The sequence below is a fragment of the Penaeus chinensis genome, chromosome 20 (assembly GCF_019202785.1).
Source record: "Penaeus chinensis breed Huanghai No. 1 chromosome 20, ASM1920278v2, whole genome shotgun sequence".
NCBI classification, from domain to species: domain Eukaryota; kingdom Metazoa; phylum Arthropoda; class Malacostraca; order Decapoda; family Penaeidae; genus Penaeus; species Penaeus chinensis.
The window spans coordinates 2,918,114-2,929,560 of record NC_061838.1 but is presented as its reverse complement, the minus strand read 5'-3'; the positions used below and the strand labels follow the sequence as shown (position 1 = coordinate 2,929,560).

Genomic DNA, 11,447 nt, shown 5'->3' with positions numbered 1-11,447 from the left:
TCACAATTCTTGCAAGTATAAAAGTTAAAAAAAAAAGGAAATGTTGCAGGAAAACAGGTAATGTTCAAGGAAAATATGAAATTATGAAGAAAAAAAAAATCTTTATCGAGATTGGGCAACGTCGAAGGCAAATGGGAAAACAAGATAATCGAAAATATTTCAGGAAAATTGGATATTTTAAAGGAAAATGGCTAAAAGAAATCGGTGTCGGGAGAAATGGATATTCAAAATATTCGCTGTGGAAGTTTCAATGCATCGTAAGAAGTGACCCGAATTTCGGTGAAATTTCATTGCGGGAAAAGAAGTGATCCGGCATCCTGAAATCTGGGTGTGGCTCGTGTAAACAGAATTGTTCAAGGAAGGGAGGGATGTTCAGGGAAGTTCGAGGAAGGGAAGGAAGTTCAAGGAAGGGAAAGAAGTTCGAGGAAGAGAAGGAAGTTCAAGGAAGGGAAGGAAGTTCAAGGAAGGGAAAGAAGTTCGAGGAAGAGAAGGAAGTTCAAGGAAGGGAAGGAAGTTCAAGGAAGAGAAAGAAGTTCGAGGAAGGGAAGGAAGTTCAAAAAAGGGAAGGAAGTTCAAAGAAGGGAAGGAAGTTCAAAGAAGGGAAAGGAAGTTCAAAGAAGGGAAGGAAGTTCAAAGAAGGGAAAGGAAGTTCAAAGAGGGGAAGAAAGTTGAAAGAGGGGAAGAAAGTTGAAAGAAGGGAATGAAGTTCATGGAAGGGAAGAGAAATTTGCAGATCTTGGGCACAATATCCTTCTAGGAAGCCGAATAAAATACAGGGAAACGAGGACGAATAAAATTTCCGTATGATTTGAGATAATTCTATATTTTAAATAGTACAAACTCTATTATAAATAGCTTTTACATAAATTACTAAAATATCCCTAGATTACATTACAATAGATATACATCCTACTTTGAGACAAGTGTTTTACGCATAAAGCACGTTAATCTAGCAAGTAATGGATAATTCCTAGAGCAGATTGTTTTTACCCAGCTTGTCTCGTCCACAGCTGTATATAAGTGAAACTCGCCAAGCTCCAACAGCAGACCAACTATTTTACGAGATAGTTTTATAGTTTAATTAGGAGAAACTTGAATAATTTGTTCTCTTGCTTTTGGAACAAGCTGAAGCGACTTGCCGGGGTGCGAGAGGCAGGCTTTGGGCACTCGATCTCATTTTCTATGCTGTCAACCACAGTGTGTACAGCCGGGTAGTTTTTCTGGAAAAAAAAGATTGCACAAGTATTAAAATGCGACCTTTTAGATCTAAAGTATTTGGGTTTCAACAGAAATACGACATCTATCTGTCTATGTATCCATATATATATCCCGAGTAAGATAAAACTTCGATTAAAGATATATTTTTGTGAGAAATACTCAACTAAATTGAGTGAGAAAGACTCGTGGTACAGAATATCTCAAAGAACCTATAAGGATGTACTATACATTTATAAATAAGCTCCTACCGATACAGATTTTATGTCGAGAAAGAGATGGCCAGCGTCGGCTTTCTAATTCCCTCACCTTTGAACTTCTCCGCGTCGAGATTCAGTGTACTCTTAAATAACTCGAAATGCCCCTGGCCTGAGTACGTTCCTTTGATGTGGGTCTTCATGATGGGTTTCTCCCCCTGTATCACTATAGTGTGAGTGATTGTGGGATTTTCCTGTGGCTTGATCGCCGTGATAGAAGGTGCCGGGTGCGGTTCCTGAATGAATACATGGGAAGGCGTCACGTAGGTGGGGGTGTAGGAGAGCGTCACCTGGGTAGGGGAGTTGGTATGAGTCACGAAAGCAGTTACAACTGATGGCGTCACGTAGGTGGGTGCATGGGTTTGCGTCACGTAGGTAGTTGAAAAGGAGGTGACATAAGTAGGTGCATAGGTCTGCGTCACAAAGGCAGTGACAACAGATGACATCACGTAAGTAGGTGTCAGGGAGTGTGTGATGTAGGTAGTTGTTATGGACGTCACGTAAGTAGGTACGTGGGACTGAGTGACGTAGGTAGTTACAACAGATGACGTTACGTAGGAAGTTACAACAGATGGCGTCACGTACGTCACATGGGACGTCTGGACCACAACAGAGGGCGTTGCTTGTGTGGCAGGGGCTGGGTGAGTGACGGTGACGTACTGTGCTAGGGAGTGAGTGACGACGACAGGGTGGTGGTGAGGGACGTAGTAGCCATGGGTGCCCGCACCGGTCGCGATCACCACGATGTCCCTCTCCTTGTCCTTGTCCTTGTCCCTCCCGCGGTACCAGTCCTTGATCTTCCCAACGAACTTCGCCTCTCGAACCGACTCATACTCCGTCCCGATGGCGTTGGGCTCGACCCGACTCGAGTTTCTACCTTCGTCGCTCGGGTCCTTCGGGTTGACTTGCACTTGGCTTGAGGAAGTCTCGGGCGATCTCACGGCACCCTCTCGCTCCGCCTCCTCCGGGGACCCTGGGTTTCGCTGGGACTCTGAGATGGAGGTCATAGGTCACGGGTATTTCTTCCCATTCATTCATCTATTGTCATTTCTTATAAGGATGCTTATAATGTTTATGATGTTCTCCAAGAGGATAACTCAAGGAGATAACTAAAGAATGTGTAATCATTTTATAGAATAATTCACGCTTAAAGTGTCTTAAAATGGCGGTAAATTTCATTAAATAGTTTTGAGAAGCTTTGGTTCAGGCTCACCAGGCGGCGTGGATTCCCGTCCCTCCTGCGCGCGGGGAACCGTATGACCCAGAGACCTTGTACTTCTGTGGTAGGAGGAACTTGCTCCATCTAGGTTGTTGTAGCTCGCCAAAGGCCTCTCTTTCAAATTCTGTGCCTCAGTTTGGCGCTCGAAACCACGCCGATGGCTTCCTGTGGCCGCCGAAGCCAGTACGCCAGCGATTAGCGCCAAGAGAGCCCGGCCGTGGCTGTTACCCCGACGCTCGAACTGGGAAAGAAGAATCATGTGAGGAGACTAACAATAACCCAAGGCAAGGGACACACACACACACACACACACACACACACACACACACACACACACACACACACACGCATATATACATTTTTTTTTTATAATATATAATAAACATACATATATTTATATATATATATATAATATATATATATATATATATATATATATATATATAAATAATATATACATATATATTTAAATAATATATACATATATATTTAAATAATATATACATATATATTTAAATATATCTACGTACGTATGCATGTATATGTATACATATAGACTGCACATACACACACCCATACCCACACACTCACACACACACACATACAAACAAACACACACACATATATATGTGTGTGTGTGTGTGTGTGTGTGCGCGCGCGCGCGTGTGTGTGTGTGTGTGTGTGTGTGCCTATTCGTACACACCTTGCGCGTAAAGAAATATGCATAAATCTCTCGTGTCCTTGCATTAGCACACTATACTATACCTGGGAGGTAAGCAATGATTGACAGCAAGTTGACAGGATGAAAAAAGAAGATAAAAATAGATAAAAGTTTTATACACAAAATATAATATACAGACAAAATACGCATGGATGTAAATAAAACCGATATATATTTCCTCAGTGAAAGGCACCATGATATGCAGTTTATAAGTAAATAATTGAAGAAGATAAGGAATATGCATCTGTGATATGACCTTGCAGCACTTGGATATTTTGAAAGAGGATGTGGGTTACGAGCTTACAAGTGAATGTGGTTATGAGTTTGCAGGATAGGGTTACAAGCGAACTGTATTTTCTGTAGTTACATACATATATACAAAATGCATGTACATACATGTATACGAATATATTTTCTACTGCTTACGTGCGTTAAAGAATAAGATAACTCAGAAAAAGAAAAAAAAAAAAATTCTCAAGCACTCACCAACGCTTCCGAAATCCCGACATAATTTCCGAATCGGTTACTCACCATGGTTATATGAATCCAGGAATCTCTCTTATGTTACTTCAAGCAGGCATCAGAGGGGCGTGTTGTGTGGAGCAGCGTGTGAACCCGACTGGCGTATACGGTAAAATCGCTGGTCGAGTTCTTATTCTTTTCGTCCGTATTGTGAAAATGAAAACTTGCCCGGTCCGAGTTGCCATTGATGGATTATTTGTGACTTTTTTTTTTCTCCGGTTGTAGGAGTGTAATTAAATCGTCAGTATTGTGTCGTACTATATGAGAAAAAAAAAATTGCAATTGACAATACAGCTGTACTCATAATAAACTAATTTCGCGTCAGTTAATATTTATTCTCATTACCGTCTACCCAGAAGAAAAAAAAATTTTCACACACACAAAACAAATGTTATATCGAAACAAAAACAAAAAAACATTTCTACTCTTTCTATGGGTTACTGGCGCATGCTTTTTTTTTTTTTTTTTTTTTTTATCTTTACGTTTTACTGCTTATAAATGTGTACATAAACATACGTACATCTGTACTTTTACATGTCCCAGCCTGTGTACATATATCTAAAGTGCTCACAGATATGACATGCAAAAGATATAAGTTTGCGTATGATGCGTTCATGTTGATATAAGTATTTATCTATGCATGGAAGTTTGCATTTTATGGTGGTTGCATGTTGCTACTCTCTAATATGCATATATATGAAAGAGAAGGAGTTACATTTCTACATGACTGTGCCATCGCATGTTATTACTTCATGTTCATATGTATGTAAGTGTGTATGTATATATGTCTCTCTCTCTTTCGGATTCGCTGTCGCTCACTCTCGGTCTCTCTCTCTCTCGTTATTTCTCGCTAGCTCTCTCTCTCTCTCGGTCTTTATCTCTCGTTATTTCTCGTAAGCTCTCTCTTCTCTCTCTCTCTCTCTCTCTCTCTCTCTCTCTCATTATCTCTCGGTAGCTCGCTCTCTCTTTATCGATCTATATCCGTCTATTCATCCATCGATCTATCTACCTATCTATCTAAGACTTCAAAATTATATTGTAGGAATTATATTTGTGTAACAGAATGCTCCCTCTATTCAGACGGAAATGTCTATAGTGCAAACCCGATTCATTTCGTTATATAAAAAACAGTAATTAAGTCTTCATATCAGACGCCTAAAAAAAAAAATATATATATATATCAGGTTGTTTATTTGCTTAGGTTAATTGAAAGGAGTACCTATGAAAAATAATAATAATAATAATAATAGAACGAAAGAATCGACAGCGCTAGAAAAGTGATAAAAAAGAACGTTCTTTGGCAACAAAAGGTTACGTCCGGGCCCAGTTGGTCAACCTAATAGATACTAGTAACATACCACTTCTTTCCCGACAAAAGAAAACAAGAAGAAAAGAAAATATAATTATATATATTTTAATATATATATATATATATGTATGTATATATATATATATATATATATATATATATATATATATATATATATGTATCACATTTCCTGGGTTATGTTCACTCATCTTCGCATGACAAAAATAGTGGTAAATCTTCCAAAGTTTGTGTAATGGAAGAGTTTCTTAACATCGAGGTCCACGAGGATCAGATAAAAAGTAACCTTTATATTCGCTATACTTTTTGCCTTGACGAGGAATTGGCGTTGGACACGGATGAACTAATTAATTCCAGAAGCTCGCGTCTCGTCTCTTCTGAGGATCGCTTCGCTGGACACTCGGTCGGTGGAAGGGGAGCGCAATATCCAGCACTTGAACCACATTTCTGCGGCTTCTATAAAGGCACATTAGCGAATCTTACCCTAAGCGGTAAAAGGGAAGGCAAGTAAGCTCGGAGGTAGACCGAGAATAAAAATCCTCGGCAATTTCAATATACAAACACCTCGATGCCTCTACGACAAACCTCTACAACGGAAAACATGGCGGCAAGGAGTTCGTCAAACACACTGTGATGGCACAAACAAAAACAAAAAAAAAAAACCGTTTTGGGGTAAAGAGGAGTTTTATCTTATTTCATTTTTTGAGACTGTTTACTTTAAAGTTTCAAAATACTGTTTCATAAATTTATATTGCTCTGTAGCTCCATAAAAGGTTGAGAACTACTGATTTACATACTCAAGAAGAGGGAATTCGGACTAAGCAATGTCTTTGGCGCAGAGGGAGATCTGTCTGCATAACCCTTAAACGGCTTAATATTACGTCCTAGCTGAGAGTGGCGGCGGCTGGCGTAATATTTCGTCCTAGTTGAGAGTAGCGGGTTTCGTAATATTGCTGAATTTATTCAATATTTCTTGTATATATCAGATTTTTTTTCATCAGGGTTTGGAAGAAAGTACAAATGGCTCACGGTACATTTACAGGCACTATTTATCACAAACACCAATTTAAGATAATCATCACAAAATCCGTCTATATAAAGGCATGTAATGTAACCATATTCACATGGAGATACAGTGTTGCCTTTCTAGCAATTTTCACGCTAGATCTAGAGTTTCCGAATTATGAGCTAGCATGAAAAAAGGAAATGTTACTCTATAATTACTGATTTTTATTTATTTATTTTTTTATTTTTGCAGGAAAAATGAGGAGCTTTTACGTCTGACGAGCTTTAAAGTCTAGTCTAGCAGTTTTGTGAAACATCAGTGGCAACGCTGTTGAGATATTTTAGCAACTTAGTATCATATTTATTCAAGAAATGTTCAACCTCGATTCGTCGATTTCTTCGTTCTCGATTATTTATTTATTTATTATTAATAGTAGTATCATTATTGCTGTTATTATTATCACTATTATTATTATTATTATTATTATTATCATCATTATTATTATTATTATTATCATTATTATTATTATTATTACTTACGATGTGGAGAAATGTGTTTTGTTTTTTTTAATCAGTCAATTAATGTTGCCTATCTTAACTGCCTTCTGCTGCTATGCTTGGCAGCTGACTGGTAGAAACTATTTCAAAACTGATTGACAAGAATATAAACAAACAGTTTGGTACAAGTTGATAATATAATTTATCATATTTTCCTGTAGCTCTAAAAGCATCCGTCGGGATAGCAGGGAAGATCACTACTGACATATTCACTTTGTAGAGTAACAGCTTTACAGAATGATAAACAAGTAATCAAACAATGATATCTATTGAAGCTATGACGACGAATAATAATAACATTACGTTACTACAACTTCTAAGTTGTCCACTGTTTTTCGTTTCGTTTTGTTTTCGTTTTACGGGACGAGGCGCTTGCGATGTTCTGCGCAATTCGCAAATAAGATAATTGGAATGAATGAGGCATTTTTAACCTGATGCGAGGTTTAACAATGTTTTCTAGGTGGAATGAGGAAGTCAGAAGAAACAGATGATAAGTGAAAGTTGCTCGGCTTCCACAAAACAGCAAGATGGCGGGAAGCAAGTCTTGATACCAACACTCGGCGAAGAGCGTCGAGAGTTGCAAGACAGAGCTGGAAGACTAGCGTAAAAGGAAACCTCATGTCTACCCCGTGTTATTTCATTTATTAAAAAAAAAAAAAAAAAAAATCTTGAGAGTTTCAGTCACTGCAGCGTACAATGTTGACGTTATGACTAAACTTCTGGAGTACTTAAGTTAATAAGTCCATATGGATCCTTCATTGAAATTCTGCTAATACTGTGAAATCCCGATTTCTAAATATGAGTGACAAGACTCTGTCAAAGCTCAGCATAGTAACACCATAATAACCGTAAACTACTAGACAAAATAACCTAGCAGATCTTATAAGAATTTGAGCACGGTAGTTTCGCAAATGATAAACTTATCTAAGAACAAGATTGAAAGCTCACCATAAAGAATTGAACCGAACACAGGCAACTGAGAACCGGTCATGGAATTAAAGTCAGGTCTGACGTTTTAGACGAAGAGAATACTGCGGTTGGTGCTTTACATAACTTTAAATAAAATTTTGTTCATTACTCTTCACATCACAGAAAACAAATAGTGAAGTATTTTGGAGAAAAAAAAAAATTGCAGGTTTACGATCAGGCTTGGTAAGGGATCGTGAGCAACTCGCATTTAAGTGTCTTAGAGAAGGACTTTAAAAGAATAACTAAATTAGGATGATGTTTAGAACAAGACTTGGGAGAACCAATGGGTTTCGTATACGGTTAGGTTTGTACCAAGGTTTGAAATCGAGTGTATATTTGTGTGTAATCGTTTTAGACTAACTGTCTTAACGGAAATTTGTACTGGGAGTGAAGGTTTTGGAGAGCTGTTGTTTCCCGATTATATTGATATGTGATAAGATCTACAGGACATGAGTGAACTAACATACAGAAAGAGGAAGTAATCGTAGCAGTGGTGAAGGAGGGCCTGTTGTTATTACAGTACAAATTATCGAAGAGCTGAAGCTCCGATCAATATTTTGTGAAGAGAGGAAGCTAAGTAAGGCTGAACAAATTGCAAAGAAGTGAGTAAACCTGTCGAAAATAACACCGTGTCATCAAATTGAAAATGAATTTACACAGCACCAGTACGGCAGAGTTGTAGACGTCGTCCATCAGAAAAAAATGGATAGAACTTTAATGAACATGATTTACTTTTAATAAGGTAAAGAAGGCAGAGTGAGTCTAAACAAACGTAAATAAAACGAATGACAAGGATTCGCTATTTAAAGGAAAAAACAGAAAACCCGCTATTCTTACTTTGAACATGAATTTAAGCCTAAGAATATCCTATTAAAAGACCGGCGTGGACGTAACAGTAATAAACAAAAATGTATAGGATGACAAAGGATATGGTGACAGAATGCGTTTCCCTAACTTAAGATGAATCTATTAGAGGAGGAAGCAAGGATGAGAAAAGCGCTAAAAACACACGAACGAAGGTAATACCTCATTGACAACGGGCACATGTACTGTCGACTGTAAAATTTTGTTGCACAGATGGCCAATGAAAGAGCCAATGAGAATTCCCTACTTGACTATCGATACTACTATTATTATTGAAGGTATGTTTTATTATAACGTTATTGAAATACGGATGGCAATAAAAATAAATCTTTCCGAAAATAAAGAAAAGGGTAAAGAGGTAGGACCAATAAATCACCTTTGAACATGAACTCGTTTGAACACATGGATCGTACCATCTCGGCACAAAAGATTAATAATAATCTAAAGAAAAAGCGGGGAATCAGACGGTTTTTTTTTATTTCAATTAACTTTATTCCATAAATAACAGCAACGTGAATCTCATCATAAATATTTTATATAACAACCCACAAACAAAGCAACGGAAAAGACAAGTAACAAGTAACATAAATATTGTGTTAAACGATCTAAAAACAAAACAAAACAGAAAACACATAGGTTATGAAGGAGAAAAAAGAAATAGCATAAATACATCATAAATATTGTCTACAAAAACACCCCCAGAGAAACAAAACAGAACATTACTTAATATAGAAAAATTACTTTGACTGTAACAATGGCAATATTGAAACACTAAGCCCACATCAATCTAAATTTCAAAAACAAAAACAAAAATTCAACCTAGATTCATAATTCAAAATTAAGTTGGATCTATAATTGAAAATTCCAAATTCAGTTGAAATCCAACTTCATAAATCAAAAATGCGTTCGAACCGAAATTCAGAACTTTCAAATGGCTACCAAAAATGTAATTCTCCTGCGCTAATCACCTTCCACATTTTCCTCATTTCGTTGTTATGGTTGTAGTATAGGTTCCAGGTCTCGCTACGGTCATGCTTCTGCCGACGTGGATGTGGCCTTGGCCCGCGAAAACGCCCTTGACGTAGCCGTGCACGTGGGGCTTGGACTGCAGCATCACTGTGTGGGTCACCGTGGGTTTGGACGAAGCCACCGTGACCGTATGAGGCTTGTGGACCACGATCACCTCGTGATCCTCGTGGCTGCTCGGCGCCTCCTGGATCACGATCTGGGACGAGCTCGAGCCCCCGGAGCCGTGGTCGGGCTTTACCAAGTACACCACGTGGTCGCCGCCAATACTCCCGCCGGCCTCGCCCATCCCGTAGAAGTCCCAACCCCAGTTCGCTTCGTGCGACCCCAAGGTGACGGTGACTGGCCCCAGCGTGTCGGTCTCCTGGATGTACACGTGGGAAGGGGTCATGTACGTCGATACGGTCGTGTGCACCAGAATATGTGACGGTTTTTGTGTCTCCGTGACAGTGATAGCGACAGGGTGAGTAACCGTGATGTAGTGTGTAACAGGTTTGGTGATGACGACAGGGTCCTCGTCCTTGCTGCCCCCGCCAGTTCCGATGATGATGGGCTGCACGAAGGGAGGCTGGTGGTAGGCGGGAATGTGGTGATGGTGTCCGTGAGGGTCCAAGTGGCCAGTCGAGAGATGGCTGTTGATGATGATGCCGCGGGGGTATTCCTTCTCCGGCTCCTTCCCCTTGTACCATGCCTTGAGCTTCTCCATGAGCCTTCCTTTGCGCTCAGTCTCGCTCTCGGAACCCGCAGTACTAATCACGCTCTCGTTCGCTGCCTTGACCCCCGAGTGCGCGGCGACCGCTAACGGAGCCTCGGGCAGGCCGACGTCTTTGGCCGATGCCTCCTTCTCCGATTCTGAGGAGGAAGCTGCTGTTTAGAAAATGCGACTGATGGCCAGCGAAGGGAAGGTTACGACATAGGAGGTTATAATGCTGATAGGGATGGAAATAATAAACATAACAAGAATGACGATGGCAACACTTGTTTTCTTACGATTACGTAATCGGGATAATATTAATAATGATAACAACAAGACTTTTCATTATTAACATTACTGCTTATACACGTATAAATATTATCAGCTACTGTCACCCTCTTTTCTCCCCTGTTATCATCTTTATCCAAGTTCAAGAAAACAATTGCTTCAGATTACACGTAAGCAGCATTGCCACCACAGAATGTTCAGAAACGAATTATACCTTACTGTATAATATAAATGGTATCTTCACATTCATATTATCATTTTAGGCATTGTTTCTGTTAAGGAAGAAACGTACTATTCTAATGACACAAGCATTCTAGAAATCTCGAAGTGATACCATTTTAGTTATTTCATTCCAATCATATTTGTTTCTGTGGAAATAATTCAATATTCCCGGTCGCAAATTACTCCCACTAAGACAAGCATAGCTGTAAGTTCCCCAAAGTGCCTCGTCTCCTCCCTGGAGAAAATTCCGTCGAGGCCTAGTCAGAACACACAGCCGTGTAGTCGCTTTCTAATAATGGAACCAGTTCATTTTGAGAAAGCTTGCGCCAGACTCACCGGGTGGCGTTGCTTGTTGCTGTTTTTCCTGGACGTTGAGAATAGCAGGACCGACGGATCTCTCGCTCCTGTAGGAGAAGGAGTTAGGATCCACTCGGTGGTAGTGGGTCGCCAAAGGCCTGTCCTTCAGGTGCAGTTCCTCCAACGATCGTACGTCGTTCCTCTGGTGGCTGTCCGACGCCACCGCCGCCAGGACCAGCGCGGCGCCGATCAGCACCAAGGCG

At 39.7% G+C, this 11,447-nt stretch overlaps 1 protein-coding gene across 1 annotated transcript; it reads right to left on the bottom strand.

Annotated features, from left to right (window-relative positions):
• Positions 1–804: 804 nt before the first annotated feature.
• Positions 805–9,073, bottom strand: LOC125035783. Its single transcript, XM_047627996.1, has 6 exons — positions 9,034–9,073; positions 8,155–8,174; positions 5,565–5,717; positions 2,686–2,932; positions 1,525–2,463; positions 805–1,220 (listed from the first exon to the last, which is right to left on the bottom strand). The coding sequence occupies exons 1-6, from the start codon at positions 9,071–9,073 to the stop codon at positions 1,189–1,191; spliced, it is 1,431 nt and encodes a 476-aa protein (XP_047483952.1). The 3' UTR covers positions 805–1,188.
• Between the last annotated feature and the right edge of the window lie 2,374 nt (positions 9,074–11,447).